We start from the raw sequence: 21211 nt of genomic DNA on the forward strand, positions 1-21211 counted from the left end.
GTATAAGTTGGAAAAGCAGTAGTTTTCAGGGTAGAGATATGATGGCGAGTGTGGTCTCCTATAGAAGAAGATAGTGGAAATTGTGGGAGATGTGTGGACTTCCGGGAAAAGAATTGAGAGAAAGATCCTGAGGTAAAATGTGTTTCCAAAATATATTTCTGAGTTCACCCTGTATGCCAGGCAGCATTTTGGGGCTGTGGGTGCAGGAGTGAGCAATATAGGCAAGATACCACATGACCTCCTTGCTAGTGTTTTTTATATTTTCATAGGTGCTCATTTGTTCAGTGAATGCGTAACTAATACATACACGTTTGTAAGTAAGTATGTGTGTATACATTCTTAAATTAGTAGTTTTTTCTTAAGGCAGTGTTTAAAAACAGCTGAGTTCTATATATAATAATATATATTACAGGCGTACCGATACTCAGAAACATTTTGTATTTTCCAGGATTCCTGCTGTATTAGTTAACAGTTACTTCTGTAAGCAAGAAATCTCAAAATCTTGTAACTTAACCCAGAGTTGATTTCTCCTTCAAATAAAACCCTCGCTATTATTTCTGTCCTTCAGTTGGGAATGTCCACCATATAGTCTCTCAGAGAACAAGACTGAAGTGAATAATTCTGTTACAATCCCAGGATCACCCTGAGCATTGGCATTCAATAAGCAGGTGGCAAAAGAGACGAAGAATCTTGGTGTGAGAGTATTTCATATGTACAAGGCTTACGAGAGGTGCAGATAACTTCTACACACATTCCCTTATTCAAAACAGCTGAATGGCCACATCTAATTAGAAGAAAGGCCAGCAAATATGGTACAGCTTTATGCCTAGAAGGAAGAGGAAGTTGTTTGATGAGATCTGGGTAATTTCTGCTGAATTCATTCATGAGAAACAAGAATAAAATAATAATAATAATAAAGTCACGTCCATTGTCCTTCCTACTTGTTTCCTGCTTCAGTGGAAACCCAGTTCAGACTTCTGTTCAGTTTTGTTCCCTACCAGTCTTTCAAATAAAGTCTTGGGTCAAATGAGCCTATTTAAATATGCATCAGTGGTCCATGTGTTTTATGGTATCATTCACATCCAGTATATTTAAAGAAAAACTAAAAAACCCACAAATCCTATATGAAAGCTTCCCCTGGTGATGGTGACCTGTTGAGCATTTGGCATTTTCTCTTTCCTGTGGCAGAGTCCAGGAACACTGGAATTTAAAGTGTTCCTGGTGGCAGTTCTGTCCCCTGCATGGGAGGTGAGTAGGCATGGTCAGCAGATGATATGACTGGTCGTAACTCACCGTGCTTAGGACTGTTGTGCTTCATTGCTCACCAGTTTACACAGAAAATCATTGACATCTCTAGGATGTAGCCCAGTACCTCAGCCCAGAATTAAAAGGAGGGAAGATGAGAGGGTTAGAGATATCCCAGGGGGGATTTTAATTTGATGATGTTTAAAGTGAGGAAAAAAGGGCATTGAAATGTCTGTGCTACGGTTCATGAAAAAATTGAGTCACAAAGTTAATTTTCTGTTCCCAATTTTTATAAGTATGTTTCAGTGATTAAAGGGACAAAGAGCTCAAAAGACACAGTAATGAATGAAGGTGTTTAAGATTTTTTTCCTCATGTAACCACAAGGAATGTCATGAAGGGAATGGGAATGGAGTTTCACTTTCTCATGTGCCTTAGAACTCAGAAAACTAGTTAATCGGCATTCTGAGAATTCAGAATTTCCTGAAGCATAGAAAGACTTATCTTTTTCTTCTCTTTCTGAAAGTACTTTAAACACTTGGGAATGTGAATCTGCCAGTAATTAGGATTTAGTCAGAAGAAGCCCTCTTACTTATAATGAGTCTCTGAAAACACCTCCATTTATGAAATAAAAAAGGAACGTGATGGAAAATTGGGGAGAAAGTTACATTTTTTAATTGGGTGGCAATTGAAGTGATCTGCAGGTGTCACGGTATAAATAGTTAAGTCAGAACATAACCTAAAATTCTACTTTAAGTCATATGGCCCGAACACAAAGTAATTTAATTCTGAGAAGTGGCCTTTTTACAAAAGAAGGTGAATACTTTTATCCTTCTTCTCCCTCGATTCTCCCTCCATTCACCCTTAGTAAACTTGATGGTGTGAAGCATGTGTACCATTGGGAAGGGCAGGTTAAAGTGTTGGGGTGAAAGAATATATGTGACAAACCAAAGACTCCTAATTGTAATGCTTCTACTCCTTTCATATTCAAGACGGGAGATTTATGTTTGGTGGAGGTGGTGGTCCTATTGGAAAGAGAGATGATAGTACAAGCCAACACGGACATGGCACTTACTCTGTGCTAGACAGCATTCTATGCCTTTGACATTTGTTGACTCATTTATGTCTCACCGTTAACTGTAAGAGGTAAATCTATCATTATTATCTCCATTTTACCAATGAAGCAGTGGAAGCATGAATAGTTTAAGTGACTTTAAATGGAACTCAGAAAATGAACCAGTTTCTGGGAATTTAAAATTTCTTAAAACAGGCAGTGCTGGACTTGAACCCAGCATTCTGTCTCCAGTCTGTACTCTCCGTCATTGTGACATGCTGACCCTGTGAGACTGTCAACATGTCTACATGTACACATTTCTCTCCTAGGAGTTAATTTTTTACAAAAGAACAGAGCTTCACAGCCATCAGTCATTATTAGTATAGTTTTTGTTTTGTTTTTTTTTTAAGCTAGCATGTATGATCTAGGGGACAGTAGTTAATATTATCTGTGTTCATCAAAAAGAAGATGCTGAATGATTGTGCCTTTGAAGGTTTAAAAAAAAAAAAAAGAAAAGAAAAGCCTGTGTGTTCATGTCATTAAAAAATAGCTAATTGTGGGGTGCCTGGGTGGCTCAGTCATTAAGCATCTGCCTTTGGCCTAAGGTCATGGTCCCAGGATCCTGGGATCAAGCTCCGAAGCCAGCTTCTCCCTCTGCCACTCCCCTTGCTTGTGTTCCCTCTCTGGCTGTCTCTCTCTCTCTGTCAAATAAGTAAAATCTTTAAAAAAAAAAAAAAAAAGAAGAAGAAAGAAAGTGAATTGTAACATATAGTGGCTGACATGAAATTTGAATGTAAAAACGTAGAATTCTAATAAGTTATGGTGCAAGCCTAGGTTTTGAATCTTTCCAAATCCCCACGAAAACAGAAAAAGCAACCAGCCAGCACAACCAAAAAAATCACAATCATTGTTCACACATAAAAGCTGATGACAAAGTATCATCTCAGCCCCCAAGTAAACAGCTGAGGACAGACATCCAAGAGCCAAAGGAGGGGATCACTGTCTGTTTCAGAGGAAACAGAGATAGGCACTGGGGCATCTGGTAACAAGAACAGAAGAACCCAACATAGTCAGAAAACTGACTAGAAAACTCACAGAGCATTTGAAGTTGGCAGCTGAAGCTGGAAGGGCTTTTGACCCCTTGACCAAAAGAGAGAATAAAGGCAGAAGGTCATGTCTGAACAGAATAGAACAGTCTAGTTCCTATGAACTAGTTTATTTAGGTGCCTAACGACAACCCCCTTTCAGGACAGGACCCCACACTAAGAGACATCTTCTGGGAGCAGGAGCAAATTGAAAAAAAAAATTGGCAACGAAGGTGAACATGACAGTCTGGAAGAAAGTGAGAGATGGAAACAGAATCCAAAAATCTCAAAAAGCTAATGACTGCTTTTTAAAACAATATACAAAAACAATAGAGGCAGTTACTGTGTCAAGTTGGAAAGGTATCTGCATTGTTTCTTTTTATTCAGAAAAATGAATTTCACATAAAAATAAGCAGGAGAAAAGTGTCAGGATAAAACCCTATAGAAGCCACAAATAACTGCAACACATGTAACTAATAAAGGATTAGTATCAATGAGCAAAGAAAAAAGGAAAACAGAACATAGCATTGAATCCAATAGAAAAATGAGCAAGAGAAAGTAAGTAAAACAGAGAAAGGCAAATACCATATGATTTCACTCATATGTGAAATTTAAGAAACAAAACAAATGAACAAAGGAAAGATGAGAGAGAGAGAGAAACAGATTAAGAAACAGACTATTAAGTATAGAGAATTGGTGGTTGCCAGAGGGGCGGTAGGCAGGGGGATGGGTCAAATGGATAAAAGAAAAAAGAGTACACTTATCATGATGAGCACGGAGTAATGTATAGAAGTATTGAATCACTGTGTTGTACACCTGAAACTAGTGTAACACACTACATGTTAACTAGATTGGAATTAAAATTTTAAAAACTGAATACTACTTTTAAAATGAGCAAAAGATATAAACAGACCTTTCTTTTGATGGGTTATTGTATTTACTTGGTCATATATATTTATATCACTTAGAAAGCATCACAACTGGTTACACATGATTACAGATTGCACAAACAATCTGCTTGAAAATTTTGAAATGGAGTCTTTCTAATAAAGTCAGCATTTTTAAACATTTAAACCAACACCGATAAAACATAAATGGCTTATAACGAAGTGAAAATATAATCAACCTGCTTGGTAATCTGGAATTTGTAAACCAAACCAAAATGAGACTAGTAGGTGTTTATTCTGAAACTCTTTTAAAAACTGTTTATCAGTGACTAGTAAGGCTAAATATAGGTATATGTCTCTTATGACCCAGTGATTTCCTTTCTAGATCTAGATCTTAGTTAAGTTCTTGCTTTTGAGCACAAGAAATTGTCGGTACGCAAGTGTTCGTGGCAGCACAAAGACAAAACACAACTCAAATGTCTGTAATAGTCAAATGGATTAATCAACCAGTATATTTGTAAAACAGAATAATAAAACTATAAAATGAATAATGCAATGATACACATGAAGATAAATAATTGCAAAAATTAATTTTGGGTGAAGGAAAGAAGTTAAAAAAGATTATGCATAGTGTGACTCGATTTATATAAAGTTCAAATCCAGGAGATACTAAACAGTATATTTTTAGGAATACAAGCCCATGTGGCAAAACCATGAAGAAAAGTAGGGGAAAGCTAATGAAATCCAGGACAGTAGATGCCTCCAGAAGGGAGGTTTGGGGATGTGAGTGGGAAAAACCTATATGGATATTGAAGAAACTGCAAATGTTGTATTTCTGAAGCCAGGTAGCAGGTGCATGAAAGTCAGTATTTTTATTATATTTGATATATACTTTTATATCTTATACACCTACAAAAATATATATTTCCCCAAAAGGTTGTTTTTTTTTTTTTTTTTTCAGAAAGTATGTAATTACTCTGATGGTAGAATTGTATGTATTTCTGTTCATTGAGAAAGTAGGATTTGAACAATATAAAAAATAAGTTTTATAAATCATGTTTCAGTGAATTCCAGACATAATTAGAGCATAATTATGCAGATTCACAGATTTGAACAGACTCCATCTTATAGTAGCGGTGGGTAGTGAGTGACAAGAAGGAGTGATGTATCTAGATTATCGACTAGATAGATGGTGTCTTTCCCTTTAGCCATCATAGCATGCACAAAAGGAACATGAGTTTTAGTGGTGAAAGTTAATATATGGTCAGTTTTTTCTATATTTGAAGTGCTTATGAGAAAGCCACCTATCTATGCATTGGTAACAGTTTAGTACCTTATTTTAGAGCAAGGTGGAATAATATGGTCTAGAAATATTAATTTGGATAGTAGACACCTAAAGTAAATGCCACGAGTATGCAAATTTGCCGACACGAAAAGAAGCAGGCTGTCAGTAGAAGTGACAAAGAATTAGGAAATGCTTTGTGAGACTTTTTTTTTAATGTGAATTCTTTTACAACTTATTGAATTTGAACATGGCTAAAATTATTCTGACTTTCATAGTTAGAGGTAATTCATTTTTTGTCAGTAACCCTCACAAGTTTTGTTCCAACTTTTTGTACCAATCTTCCCTGTGTCTATTATGGTCTTCTTAAATTCATCTTGGCTGACAGTTTTGAAGTTTAGATATAACACTGTTAGGAAATCATTTTTTAAATTTTACATTATTCTTTCAAAATGACCCCCTAACATCGATAGCTCCCAGACCGTAGTATAATATTTCTAAAGGAGCTATAAAATTCATGTTCTTACAGATTTTTAAATCCTTCAGAAAGAATGAAAGAAGGAAGGATTACCAAGAAAAAATTCAAATCAGGGATATGTCTTACTTGTGTAATGCCTGATGTGTTTTTTTTTTTAATTTAAATTCAATTAGCCAACATAAAATAGTACATCATTAGTTTCAGATGTACAGTTCAGTTACTCATCTGTTGCATATAACCCCCAGTGCATGTCACATCACATGCCCTCCTTAATGCCCATCAACCTGTTATCCGATCTCCCATCCAGCAACCTTCAGGTTTTTTTGTTTTTTTTTTCATAGTTAAGAGTCTCTCATGATTTCTCTCTCTGACTTCCTCCCATTCAGTTTTCCTTCCCTTACCCTGTGGTACTCTGCTCTGTCTCTTGTATTACACATATATTGTGGATAATTATCTTTCTCTGATTGACTTATTTCACTCAGCATAATACCCTCCAGTTCCATCCAAGTCAGTGTGTATAAGAGGTCATCCTTTTTGATAGCTGAGTAATATTCCATTGTACAAATCCCACTTCTTCTTTATCCATTCATCCATCAATGGACATCTGTCTGGGCTCTTTCCATAGTTTGGCTATTGTGAACATTGCTGCAATAAACACTGCGGTGCAGGTGCCTCTTTGGATCATAGTATTTGTATCTTTGGCGTAAATCTCTCATAGTGCAATTGCTGGATTATATGGTAGCCCTATTTTTAACTTCTTGTGGGACCTCCATACTGTATATTGTTTTTTAAGTAACAAAGTCATGGTTCTGTTATGAAAATGCCCTACCAACACCCAAACGAGAGTATGTCTGTGTAAACGGAGGAATTATAACAGAGTACTTTTTTAAAAGATTTTCTTTTTTAAAAGATTTTATTTATTTAACAGACAGAGATCTCAAGTAGGCAGAGAGACACACAGAGAGAGGGAGGGGGAAGGCAGAAAGAGAGAGAGAAGGAAGCAGGCTCCCCGCTGAGCAAAGAGTCCGATCCGGGGCTCGATCCCAGGACCCTGAGATCATGACCCAAGCAGACACCAGGGGCTTAACCCACTGAACCACCCAGGCACCTCATATAACTGAGTATTTTTTGATTCAATTAATACCTCTTGTAAACCTACTTGATATGAACTGGAAAATTGAAGGGCCCAAGAAAAATGACTATTCTTTGAAATGTTTCCCCAAAAAATAGGTTTTCTCTTAATGTATTGAGGTTTTAAACACATGTTTTTTTTTTTTCCTTTGGAAAATTAGTTTTCAAAAACAGTTAATATTTGTCTATAGAACTTACTCTTCTGTAAATATGGAAAATTGGAAGGTTATATTTCTAATAGAAGTGATCTGTCATCTTATTTCTTATTTTCATGCATCACCATTATGGGTAAAGTTACTGAAATCAGCTATAATGCTTTCTTTTTATAATATGGAAGCCTTTTGAATCACATAATATATTTGTTGATCCCCAGTTATATGGAAAACCTTTGTTAAACAGTTTCGGAGATGCACAGATGAAGAAGACAGACATGAAATGAGACATATATGAAACATAGTGTGTTCACATTGTTACAGCTTCCTCCAAGGTTAAGATTAAGCATGTTGGTAGTTTTTATTTTTTTATTTTTTTAGAAGATTTTATTTATTTATTTGAGAGGGAGAGAGTGAGAGAGAGCATGAGAGCTGAGAAGATCAGAGGGAGAAGCAGACTCCATATGGAGTTGGGAGCCCAGTGTGGGACTCAATCCTGGGACTCTGAGATCAAGATCTGAGCCGAATGAAGTTGCTTAACCAACTTAGCCAAAAGGGCAGAGGAGTAGCTCACTTATCTGGAGAAATATCAACTACCTTCAACCTTTTGAAACACAATTTCAAAAGGAAAATGATTGAGAAAAACATTTGCCACTAAACACTTTTACTTTACCAGGAATTCTACAAACTCTACCTTACAAGGCCATAAAAACATTTAGATGTTTGTCTAGTACTGTGTGGGAAATTCGGTAAGAAATTGAAAGTAAGAATAAACCCTGAACTACAACCCCAAGATCGGACAGCTGACAAATGAAAATGCATGAAGGACAAATGTCCCTTCACTCTTTTAATTTAACTGATGCTCCTAATCATGAATTAGTTATATAAAAAAAAAAAAGTGAAATTGTATCTAGTATTTCTTATCTAAAAGAGTAGATCAGTGTTTAATACATTTTGGAGCAAAAGTCCTTCTTTATTTTTTCTGGTTGGTGGGATTGAATTCTTTACTGATCAAGAAAACTCACCATGTAGAGTCCCTTATAAGGATAATGCAGTATGACCTAAGTTTTGTATATAAAATTCATCTATTTCCTTTTCAAAATATGTGGAAGAGACTTTGTAAATAACAAATAGCTACTTTTTATGAGGTTCTCATATTAAGATCTTTTTGTATTTTTTCTTTATCATAAAATCTGCCTGCAGATTTTATTCTTCCCATTTTCAGAGGAAGAAATTAAGGCACAGTTTAAGAAACTTGTTTAAGTTCCTTCAGCTAGTAAGGACAGAATTTATTGATCATGTAAGTCATTAGCCAGTTTCATAATCCTAGCTTTAACTATTTGGTCAGTCTTCAATATGGTCATGACTAAACATTTTTTATCACAAAAATTGAAATCAACTTAAATTTGCTTAAGCAAATTACGGTCATGATTATAAATAAGCAAGAGTACCTCTTAGAACCCAAGGATGAGTTGTGAAGTTGAAACTACGTGGCCAAGTGTCTGCTTCCTTTTGTGCACCTGGGGGTTGTTTTTACTTTGCTGAGCAGCTTTCTCTGTAGCTTCTTATGTTTGCTGGAGATAACTACATCTCCTGGGTGTTCATTATCATCAACTGTATTCACAAAGAAAGCCCGAGGAGCTGTCTTTTAATCCTAGTTCTCGAGAAAGAAAAATCTGATTAGCCCAGCGTGGGGTAGGAGATTAAACAATGTGCCCTAGTCTGCAGCCACGGAAGCAGGATTGCTAGTAGTATTTGGTCTACCATCCCTGTGCAATGATAGTGTTCCTGTGATGTCCTGGAAGTAGTTCTCAAAGATAGGAAGTGGGTCAGTCAGTGTGACCCTTCACTTCAGATAGTAATGTGTGGTGGTTAAAATCATTCTGGAGCCAACTTTCTAGATTTTTTTCTTAGTTCTGCCATGACTGGTTGAGTAAAATGTTACTTAACCCTTTTGTGCTTACTTACTTTCTTTCTCTAATATGGTGATAAAAATATTATTAAACTATTTAATATTAATAATATTAAACATATTATTAAACTCTTTAGAACAGTTTCTGACAAACATTTGATGCATCTTGACTATTATTTTATCCTTGTGGTCAATTGGTAAGATACATTTTACTTATCAAATAACTTAATCTAGTTTTAGGTTTAGTAATATTCCATTACTCCTGTGACCTTGATTGCTTCAAAAATGATACTTATAAAATGAAATAATCTTGCTCTTATTTTTCTAAGAGTTAAATTATCTCCAAGCCTGTCCAAAATTTTAACAAAAGGGGAAAAAATGAATAGGCTAGTAGGCTAGTTAGTTGTTATAGTAAGGAAGATTGATTTCCTAATATACTTGAAAAATACTCAGATTCTTCCTGTTGAGTAAAATGTTTCTATAGAAAAAACTGTAGTAAAGCACATTTGCATAATTATTAAAAATTGTGAACACTGTTAAATTACACAGATGAGATCATTTAATTTTATGTTGATTAATTACACATTTACTTTCAGGTACATGACAGATGGAGGGCTCAACCTGTATACTAGAAGTCTGAATAGAATACCAGACACAACTACTTCCAGAGAGGTCATCCAGAGAGGAGTTCATGACGTGACAGTGGATGCGGACAGGTAATGCTATGAGCATTTATGATAGTGAGAACAGCATAAAGCAATTTCAGAAATGAGATCCTAGGGTTTGACAGTATAAGTTAAAAGACTTTTTATTCCAATATAATAATTATTTTGAAATGTTTTTAAAACTAATCTAGTTTTTCTTACAAGACTTGTTTAGCTCTATATACTGCATTGGTAAGAATATTTAACAACTTTCAGGTACGTGGCAGCAAATTTTAATATCTGTAAAAGCAAAACGATACACATAGACTTATGTTCCTTCCTTGAAAAGAACCCTGGCTGTTAAGTTTGTTTAGGTTTGGATATTCTCAGATTTACCTGGAGGCTAATGATATAAAGATTAAAAGAATTCAAATTATCAGGTACAATAAACTTGATGTTTTTCTTGAGGAGTTTGATGAAAGCATAGAACTCTTGCCTTAGGCTAATTTCTGTTTTGTAATTGTTTCAGGATGTTTAAAGCTGTGTGCGCGCGCACGCGCGCGCATGTGTGTGTGTGTGTATGTATGCACGTGTGCATGCGTGTGCTAGTTATTTTGCTCAAAGTTGTTTTGTCAATTTGATCAGAATCACTGCTGTTAGAAAATATTGTTCTTGTAAAACAGTATTGTAAGACATACTTCTGACTTGATTTTGCCCTCTCTTCACTCAGAATTTTGACTTTATTCATCAGGAAGGTATTGCCATTTCTAAAACTATGACATATCAGTACCTAGAGTGGTTCTTTACTAAAGTGAGCACTGAGGAAGAGGACAAAAGGTTGTGATTTAATGTATCCACATTCTGAAGTAGAAACTGTGCACAATTCATTGCACATTTTAACATAGCCAACTCAGAAGGCTTGGATTTTGATATTAGTTATCAGTTTCTCCTCACTCAAATTATGTTGATATATTTTGGTGGGGATTTGGGGCTTAACTCTTTTTTTTTTTTTAAGATTTTATTTATTTATTTGTCAGAGAAACATAGTGCACAAGCAGGCAGAGTGGCAGGCAGAGGCAGAGAGAGAAGCAGTCTCCCCATTGAGCAAGGAGCCAGATGCGGGACTCGATCCCAGGACCCTGGGATCATGACCTGAACGGAAGCCAGCAGCTTAACCAACTGAGCCACCCAGGTGTCCCAGGGCTTAACTCTTTAAAAGAGATATTCAGTTAATCCCTCTGTTTTTATCTCTATCTTCACACCCATTTTCAGAAATAGCACACTTTTTAAAAATTTGGGGTCTTCTCCAGGATAAGTAGGCTGTTTTGTAGCTTTTCTTATCCTGTGTTCAGGAAGCCACTCTCTTAGATCTAGGGTGAGGAGATGTGCCTGGTATCCTATAGTTCAGAGGCCTCTCTAGAGAATAAAACTGCAGATTTCTACTGGGGTGAGAATAGACATGATTGCCATCCACTGAGCCGGGGCAAGGAGGGGATTTGGGGCTCTAAATGCTCTTTCAATAATGCTGTTGATATTTTCATTCCTGCTGGCCAGAAGACAGTTTCCGCTAGGAGACTAGGATAGACATATTTGGTCTATAGATCGGGTATATGTGAGAGAAGCAGGTGGTTACACAAAGATTATGAAAAATTTTGCTTCCCCACCACCAACCTGATCTCTTCAGCCATTTTCCCTTCCTGATGCCTTCAACCAGCCTGGTCTTCTTTCTGCTCTTGAATTGATGCTTCCTCCATTTGGAATGCCCTTTTCTACATTAGCTGCATTAATTCCTCTATCACAACATTGTTGAATGTTGCCTTCTCAGAGAAATGATTCCAGAGAGTCTAAGATACATTTGATTTACATACACTTTCTTACTCATTACTTTCTATTGTTTTCTTCAACGTGCCCCATCACTCCTGGAATATTTCATACTTACTTATTTTTTACATGTTTATCTTATATCTCCCCAGTTACGATGTAAGCCCATGAATGCAGAAGTTTTGTCATAGTCATTATATTAAGAGCCTTTAGCAAATACTTATGGAGTTAAAGAACAAAGGAATGACTAAAAGCTGTACATTCATATATAGCTAGCAATAGAGTTCAACTGGATAGAGAGGCAAATGAGGCCAGAGCCAACTTTATGGGAGGATATTACCAAGAGAGGGAAGGGGTTATGTGGGAAAACAGGAAGCAGTAATTCAAGGGGAAGAAATCTACAATTTGGACTGCATTTTGAAACTAAGGACCTGCACATTCTTAGTTGACAATGGAAGATACTAAAGAAGAGGGACAGGCCATTGGTCTTTAGGAAATAAGATCATGGTGGCAGAACCTAGGAATTGATACAAAGGATCCTTATTTTATAAGGGGTTAGTTGGGATAACCAGCTCTCATTGCTCTTATGAAGTTCCAGCTTGGGGCCTGGTGGAGGAACCTCAGACCAGCTGGAAAGCCCAGATGTGTGTAGAACAAATTGAGACCTGTGAAAGCAGTGGTTCTTAAAGTGTGGTAACCAAGTCAGCAGCATCAGCATTGCTTGGGAACTTGATAGAAATACAGATTAGCTCTATCCAAGATTTACAATTAATGACACATTGCCCCTGAAATAAATTGTCTCCATTTGTTAGAGTCAGCTTCTGAGAATTGCATTTTTGAAAGAATTGTAGAATTTAAGGAATCCAAAAACGGCCTTAATCACTTGTATGTATTAAACACCAATAAGACCATAGGGAAAATCCTGCTATCAGCAGAGATAGGAGTTTGTCTTTTATTATAGATAAGTCTGAAGATCTTTTAAAATCCTATATTCAGGAAGTGATTCAGGATGTAGATGGTCTAAAAATGTATAGTATTAAATATTATAGTTGTGTAAGTCCTTCTGTTAATTTAATAACCTCCTTGTACAGGATGTTGTTTCATAAAGCTTTCGTAATTCTGATATCCATTCCAAAGAGGATAGGCAAGAATAGCTCTTTGCTTAGTTTTACTCAGAAAAGATACTGAGAAGTCCTGTACTTCAAAATAAAAACTATTAAATTGATTTAATTCAGTGCTCCATAAAACATATTTTTTTTACTGATTTCCCCACTTTCTTCTCTATAATAATTTGTTCCTGTGATATTTTAAGAAATGCTGATTTTGCCTAATACCTTCGTTTAATAGTTATAATAGTGCAAAGACTTGGGTCTTTTACCTCCTGTACTTAACAGTTTCCCAGCTACCTTAGTCAGGGGTCTTTTAAATAAAATGAAAAATGTTAGTGCTTGGTTCGTTTCAGTAAATTAGTAAATGTAGGTCTTATAATAGCTCACTGGTTAAAAAAAAAAAAACCTTAAGAGCAAAGAAAAAAGTGGTTTATTAATTTTTCATATTTCATAGACATTTTTTCTATAAGCGTGATCACTGAAAATGCATTACATAGGAGCAAAGTAGGCGGCTGGCTAGGATAGCAATGGATTTGAATTGCTTGTGCTAATTTAGTGAAGGTTATAATGTTTCCCCTTTAATCAAAGTTTGGTTAAAATGGGATGGGCAGGGGCTCAGTGGGTTAAAGCCTCTGCCTTTGGCTCAGGTCATGATCCCAGGGTCCTGGGATCGAGCCCCGCATTGCGCTCTTTACTTAGCGGGGAGCCTGCTTCCTCCTCTCTCTCTGCCTGCCTCTCTGTCTACTTGTGATCTCTGAGTGTCAAATAAATAAATAAAATCTTTTAAAAAAAAAAGGGGGGGATGGGCAATAGAGAACAGGTGAAATCTTCTTCCCAGCAGATTGAAACAGCCCCAAGGAAAGAGGATGCTTCAATGGACAACTGTGGTATATCTTAAGTATTTTATTACTCGAAGATATTACAGTTCTTTCATTTTCCATATCAATCCAATACCATTCCCATGTCCTTATTATGCTGACCAAAAGAAGATTACAGAATGGGACTAATCCTTGTAGACATGTTGCAGACGCTTTGGGAAATTCATAACAGACAGTTAAAATGTGTGGCCTTTATCCATTTGGCCTTGGTTATAATGAAGTCAATCCTAATTCATATACACTTAAACAATTGGGTTACACTATATTGGAATGGTAATTTGGGGCAAAAGTTTGGAAATAGTTGTTTTTTTGGTTTTTATTAACTCCTATTACTGTCCTGACACTAGCTTCCCTGCTAGCATTAACAAATATTAACAAATATTTTATAAATATTTGATAAATTTGATAAATAAACATATAATTACCTCCTGAGTGTATTGACAGCATAATAATAGCACCTTGGGTAAAAACAAAACAGAAAAATAAAGATGAAAGACCTTGAATTTAATGGTCATACAGAATAATGTAAGCAAAAAATAAAGTGATAAATAAAATTGATTAAGTCATAATAGATGTATACACATAGTATCTTAGAAGCACCCCAAAGGGAAGTGATTATTCCTACTGGGAGGATGAGGAAAGACTTCAAAAAGCAGTAGGTTTTAAATGGGGTCATAAAGAAAGCAAAACTTTTTGACATATGGCCTGGGAGAAATTCAAAGAAATGTGGAATTGGAGAGCATGGAAGCATTGAAGAGTTTAGTTTAAGGGGATGTTATAGAAAACCAGAAGTGGCAGTTATTAAGGCAGTGAAAACAGATTTCATAAGGAATTGTTGCGGCTGGGGGAAGGGGATCTTAGTATATGATTGGGCTCAATTGTGAATACAACAAGAACATGTGGGGATTCATAGCCAATAAGCAGAATGAGGGGGTCAGTGGAGGGAAAATTACTAAGAGAAGACGTCACGGGTAGGGGGATTCTTGCTAAGCCCACTTAAGATTCTTGCTGAAAAGAGGCCAGGGTGATCAGGTAATTCGAGTGGGGGTTGAGTACTATAACCAGATATCACAGGCGCTCGCTTATCAAGGTGGAGGAATCTCTCTAAAATGCCCTAGCAGGCAGTATTCTTGCTAAAACTGGGCTAGGCAGGCCCAACAATGGGTCAAAGTCAAGGCCTAGTCAAGAAGAGACCTCAGAGGAGCCTGAGTAAAGTTGGGTCAAAAAGAGTCCTCGTCAGACCCATTTATAATGGGATTTTGCTAGTGCACTGGGAATGTGGGCAAGGATGGCAACACAGGACCTGGGGGGCTGGTCTAGAGTATTCGGACCTAGAAGTGATAAGGGACTATTTTACTAATTTTAATTAGTTTTCTTTTTAAATTTCAAAGCAAGAGCATGTGTCATACTGATTGTATTTTAATAATAACTCACCCACAGCAAATAGCGAAGAGAGATGGTGCAAAGATAGGCAGACTGCTCGGAAAGGAACTACAAAAGTCCAGGGGAAAGGAGATGAGCTTCTAGGTGGAGAGTGGGAATGGGGACTCTTCTCAGGCCGCCTTGACAAAATACACAGCCTGGGTGGCTTAAACAATGGGTATGTACCAAAGACTACACGTCCATGAGTGCAGGGCTGGAAAAGTCATTATCCGGTGAGAGCTTTCTTCCTGATTCGTAGAAGTCCACCTTCTCGCCATGTCCTCACACAGCCTTTCCTCTGTGCTCCCTCAGGGAGAAAGAAGAAGATGTCTCACTTTTCTTCCTGTTTGTGTAAGGGTGTCAATTCTATTAGAGTAGGGCCCCACCACTAGGAGCTCATTGAACCTTAATTACCTCTCAAAAGGCCCTTCTTCAAATATCATCACATTGAGGGTTAGGGCTTCAGCTTTGAGGAAAGAGGGGCACAGTTCAATCCATCCCACTGTGTAACTCCCAGGTGGTTTTATCCTTGGCGATACAGGTTCATCTCCATATAAATGCTGGATTAAAGTACTGACTGTGTATATATGTATAGAGTGTGTGCATTAATTAAGCTCAAACCCTTCAGGGTCAGGAAGATCAGGTGAAATGAATGAAACAGAAGGGCTATGTTAAACATGACCAGTCAAGGGGGAGGTCACCATTAATTCTAGAAGTTGCTGTCTGTGAAAATGCAGACACGTGGAAAGGAGGGGCTAATTATTGCCAGACCATTTGATTTTTCAAGTGAAGTCAGACTCTGGACTTTGTTGAGGTATCTCCCAATTTTTACATACTGGCAGCTGTGCTAAGAGATCTATAAGATCAATAATTAGTTAAAGATACACATTTTCTTCAATGGCAGAAAACAAAAGAAATTACAGAGAAGCCTATATAAAGCAAGGGACAGTGTACATTTTCATGTATGGTTGTGTAAACTTCCTAATGCCTTAAAGTTACCCACAGAGGTACACTGCTGAGGATATCAGCTGTACAGAAAGAAAATGCCACGAGTCATGAGAAGCCAGCAAAACTCTTTGAGCCCAGTTCCAAGTTTATAATGTAAGACAGGACAATCTCAGGTCCTGTTTCCCAGCCATAGCCTCCCTCAGTGGCACTAATTAATCTTGTTTAAACCACTATGTGAATCAGCACTGTGCAGGCTAAGTGCACATTTGTATCTATGATGTAGACTGGGGAAACAAGCCCTGAGAATGAACCCTTGATATTTAACGAGAGGATATTTAAAGTAGCCACTGATGAGGCAGAGAAAAGAGCTCTCACACAAAATTTAAGAACAAATAGAGCTAACTGATATTTTTGAGATGGAGAGTAGAGGAATGAGGCAACAATGTAAAATTCCATGGACAGATGAAGTTAATTGGAAAAGGTTCATACCAAAGAATAGCCTATAATAGTATGAAGTTTAACATTGGAGCGGTAGTGCTGTCTTGGATGATTGAGCCAGGTATAAGCAATAGCCAAGTTACTCAAGTAGCATGGTCAGAGAAGTCCAAATCTGGTTAGTAAGTTGATTTACCCACATGACCAGCAACTCAGTAATGACAGAATGAGTCTCAAAGGAGGGGAAGATCAATTTCCAGGTGATAAACTCTTTTTGGAAAATGAGCAAAATTCCACAAATCCAGGCCCATTCCGGATTATCTGTTACATTGCTATCCAAGGCATATTCTTAAATCTATGATTGTTAATTTCAGTTGTAAACTCATCAGTTTAACTATTCATATTTTTTACTGATTTTTGTGTGTTGAATCATGACCTTTTGAAAATAGAAAGGCATAATACATCATAGAAATTGTTATTTTTGTATTTTGCTAACAGACAGATTGGCTTGATTTGTGATACTGCAGTTCAGATGCTGAGATCACAGTTGATGGAAGAGTTTACAAAAGGCATTAGGGGATTGTCATGATTTTACATGGCCCTCAGGTTATCAGTCATTGTAACTCAATATATCAAGGGAAGCCTACGACAAAACACTAGTCATACTAAATCCTTTGTTGGGGATGGCCAGGGAGTTTTCCTCTGTTCTCTTAGGTTTAGTGTTTGGGGGCCTTCAAATTATGCTGCAAAAGAAATTATCAATAAACAAGACACATTTTTATTCAAGTATGTATGTGGAAAGTGACAGAAAATGTGACTCAAGGAGGCAATTACAATTTGGACTTAAATGACATCTGTTTTCCCCCAGGTTTATTGAAAAATAATTGACATACATCACTGTACAAGTTAAAGGCAGACAGCATGGTGATTTGGTTTCCATGTATAGTGAAATGATTTCCACAATAGGTTGAGCTAACATTCATCTTTTCATATGAATAGAATAAAAAGAGAAGAGGAAAAAAATTTTCTCCTTGTGATGAGAATTTAGCATTTACTCTCTTAGTAGGAGAAAAGGATGGAAGAAGGGAAAACAGAGGACTTCTAGGAAAAATAAAAAGGATACTTAGAAGAAGAGATGAGAGATGTGATAGTTTTATGACAATGTCTGTTTAAGTGATTTCTTGTCCTTCTCATCTCTGGTGATAGGAGTCAATCTTCTCTGGTTACAGAACTCCCAGGGAGGGGATTGATGATTTATGAATTATTTGTGGAAGCTCCAAGGTTAGAAAAATAAGGGGATTTTCAAAAAAAAGGAAACTCTTCATAGTCGTATATTTTGGATCCCTTCGCCCTACTTCTACAGTATAAGTGTGCCGAATCCTAAACTGCCTTTACAATGGCATCCATGGCAAATTCTCACAAAATCACACGAGGAGTTATTTCTAAGGATGTGAGACCTTTGATATTTCCACAAGTCCTCCAAATAGGAGAAGTAAAGGCAACAGAGATTTCTCCTAAGCCATCAAGCAAATATCTCGAGGGGTCGGATTCATGATGCTTGTCACTAGTGTGTGTACACTCTAATAATTCATCCTATTCTGTGTTGATTTGTTCTAATATAATCACAGAATCAGTATAGTCCCATATCTTAAGTATTTCCTTCATTAGCTTACTGGCTTTCCACTGTAATTAAAAGTAAACACAAAAAAGATGAATAAGCTGAGATGGAAATAGATAAGGTAAATATAATTATTTCATTTCATAAAGTGGCCTGCCTTTTTTTTTTTTTTGCTCTTGTTTCTTTACTCTAAGTAGAAAGAGACCAGTGCAAAATATTAGAGATGTAGAAAAAGTTTTATTTGCCCTTACAACTTTCCTTTGACACCCTTGTAGGATGTCACCATTGTAGGCTTATGAATGGCTGCTGAACTTCTGTCCTGTGATCCAGGTCTCAGAATTAACTGACCTCATTTTTAATAATCTGTTAAATCTCCAATATTGTTACGTAGTACCCATCATAGAATTAATTCACATGAGAAAAACTATTGAGAACCTACCCTCTACCAAGCACTGTGCTCAATCCTGGGGGGCCCTGTATGCAGGGGAATTAGAGTAGAGATTATGAAAGTTTAAAAGTCATTGAGATTGAGAGGATACTTGGACAATCCAACTAGCCTAAGCAGTAGATACTTTTGTTTGGGATACCTTTTAATATTTTTTTGAACATGGATCCAGGTGACTCTAAGTTCTACCACCTCTTTGAAGGACTGCTCCTGACATTAAATATGGCCAAAGCTAAACTTTGTTATTATAGATTATTCTTCTAACAGAAGAGATGGTCGTCAGTACTCTTATTTATGCAGTAGTTTTACCATATCTCCTTCCAAAACAATTTATTAATAATCTTACAAAGATGGTAAGGAGGAAGAAGAGGGGAGGAATCAAGGTTGTTATAATAAAAATTAGCTATAGTAGCTATCAGCATTGAGGAATAGTTATGTGTAGCCAACATGCCATATTACTTAAATATATTGTTGTCTTTTATCTTTACAACAGCCCTATGAAATGGATTTATTACTGCCATTTTATGAGGCAAAAAAAGTCTTAGATTAAGAAACTTGTCTGTAAACACTTTGTTAATGAACTGTAATGGGAAGATTTAAATCCAGTTCCTGTGCACTTACTATTATTCATAACATTATTAATTTAGATAAATGTTTTTATCATGCCTGGATGTATAATGTCAGATTTTGTAAATTCTTTCATTATTCTATTTTTTATTATTTTTATTAGCATATCATGTATAACTTTCCCCAGAGCTACAGGTCTGTGAATTGTCAGGCTTACGCACTTCACAGCACTCACTGTATCACATACCCTCCCCAATGTCCATAAGCCAACCACCCTCTCCCCACTACCCCCTTCTAGCAAACCTCAGTTTGTTTCATGAAATTAAGAGTCTCTTATGGTTTGTCTCCCTCCTGATCCCATCTTGTTTCATTTTTTCCTTCCCTACCCCCAAATCCCCCACTCTGTCTCTCAGCTTCCTCATATCAGGGAGATCATGTGATAATTGTCTTTCTCTGATTGACTTATTTCACCCAGCATAATACCCTCTAGTTCCATCCACATTGTTGCAAATGACAAGAGTTCATTTCTTTTGATGGCTGCATAGTATTCCATTGTATATATATATACCACTTCTTTATCCATTCGTCTGTTGATGGACATCTATGTTCTTTGCATAGTTTTGCTGTTGTGGACATTGCTACTATAAACCTTCAAGATCACTACATTTGTATCTTCAGGGTAAATACCCAGTAATGCCATTGCTGGGTCGTAGGGTAGCTCTATTTTTAACTTTTGGGGAACCTCCATGCTGTTTTCCAGAGTGTTTGCACCAGCTTGCATTCCCACCAACAGTGTATGAGGGTTCCCCTTTCTGCGCATCCTCCCCAGCATCTGTCATTTCCTGACTTGTTAATTTTAGCCCTTCTGACTGTGTGAGGTGGTATCTCATTGTGGTTTTGACTTGTATTTTCCTGATGCTGAGTGACTTGGAGCACTTCTTCATGTGTCTGGATGTCTGTTTTCAGAAATGTCTGTTCATGTCTTCTGCCCATTTCTTGATTGGATTATTTGTTCTTTGGGTGTTGAGTTTGATAAGTTCTTTATACATTTTGGATACTATCCCTTTATCTGACATGTCGTTTGCAAATACCTTCTCCCATTCTGTCACTTGTCTCTTGGTTTTGTTGACTTTTCTTTTGCTGTCAAAAGCTTTTGATCTTGATGAAATCCCAATAGTTTATATTTGCCCTTGCTTTCCTTGCATTTGGCAATGTTTCTAGGGAGAAGTTGCTGCAGCTGAGGTCGAAGAGATTGCTTCCTGTGTTCTCCTCAAGGATTTTGATGGATTCCTGTCTCACATTAAAGCCTTTCATCCATTTAGAGTCTATTTTTGTGTGTGGTGTAAGGAAATGGTTCAGGTTCATTTTTCTGCATGTGGCTGTCCAATTTTCCCAACACCATTTGTTGAAGAGACTGTCTTTTCTCCATTGGACATTCTTTCCTGCTTTGTCAAAGATTAGTTGACCATAGAACTGAGTGTCTATTTCTGGCCTCTCTATTCTGTTCCATTGATTGATTTGTCTCTTTTTGTGCTAGTACCATACCGTCTTGATGATGACAACTTTGTAATAGAGCTTGAAGTCTGGAATTGTGATGTCACCAACTTTGGTTTTCTTTTTCAAAATTCCTCCTATTCGGGGTCTTTTCTGGTTCCATACAAATCTTAGAATTATTTTTTCCATTTCTTTGAAAAAAAATGGATGGTTGTAATAAATGTGTAAATTGCTTTAGGTAGCATAAACATTTTCACAATATTTGCTCTTCAAATCCATGAGCATGGAACATTTTTCCATTTCTTTGTATCTTCCTCCATTTCTTTCATGAGTACTTTATACTTTTCTGAGTATGGATTCTTTGTCTTCTTGGTTAGGTTTATTCCTAGGTATCTTATGGTTTGGGGTGCAATTATAAATGGGATTGACTCCTTAATTTCTCTTTCTTCTGTCTTGTTGTTGGTATATAGAAATGCAACTCATTTCTGTGCATTGGTTTTTATATCCTGACACTTTACTGGAATTCCTGTATGAATGAGTTCTAGCAGTTTTGGAGTGGAGTTTTTGGGGTTTCCACATAAAGTATCATATCATCTGCAAAGAGTG

General features: G+C 36.8%; 1 protein-coding gene across 5 annotated transcripts in view; it reads left to right on the top strand.

Moving 5' to 3' along the window:
• Positions 1 to 21211, top strand: part of NAV3 (neuron navigator 3) — an 853944-nt gene that overhangs the window by 690887 nt on the left and 141846 nt on the right. For all 5 annotated transcript variants that reach the window (XM_059186398.1, XM_059186399.1, XM_059186402.1 and 2 more), the window contains one exon: positions 9821 to 9940. In XM_059186398.1, the coding sequence (XP_059042381.1) occupies positions 9821 to 9940 (120 nt within the window). The remainder of the gene's footprint in view (positions 1 to 9820; positions 9941 to 21211) is intronic.

The sequence above is a fragment of the Mustela lutreola genome, chromosome 8 (genome assembly GCF_030435805.1).
Source record: "Mustela lutreola isolate mMusLut2 chromosome 8, mMusLut2.pri, whole genome shotgun sequence".
NCBI classification, from domain to species: Eukaryota; Metazoa; Chordata; class Mammalia; order Carnivora; family Mustelidae; genus Mustela; species Mustela lutreola.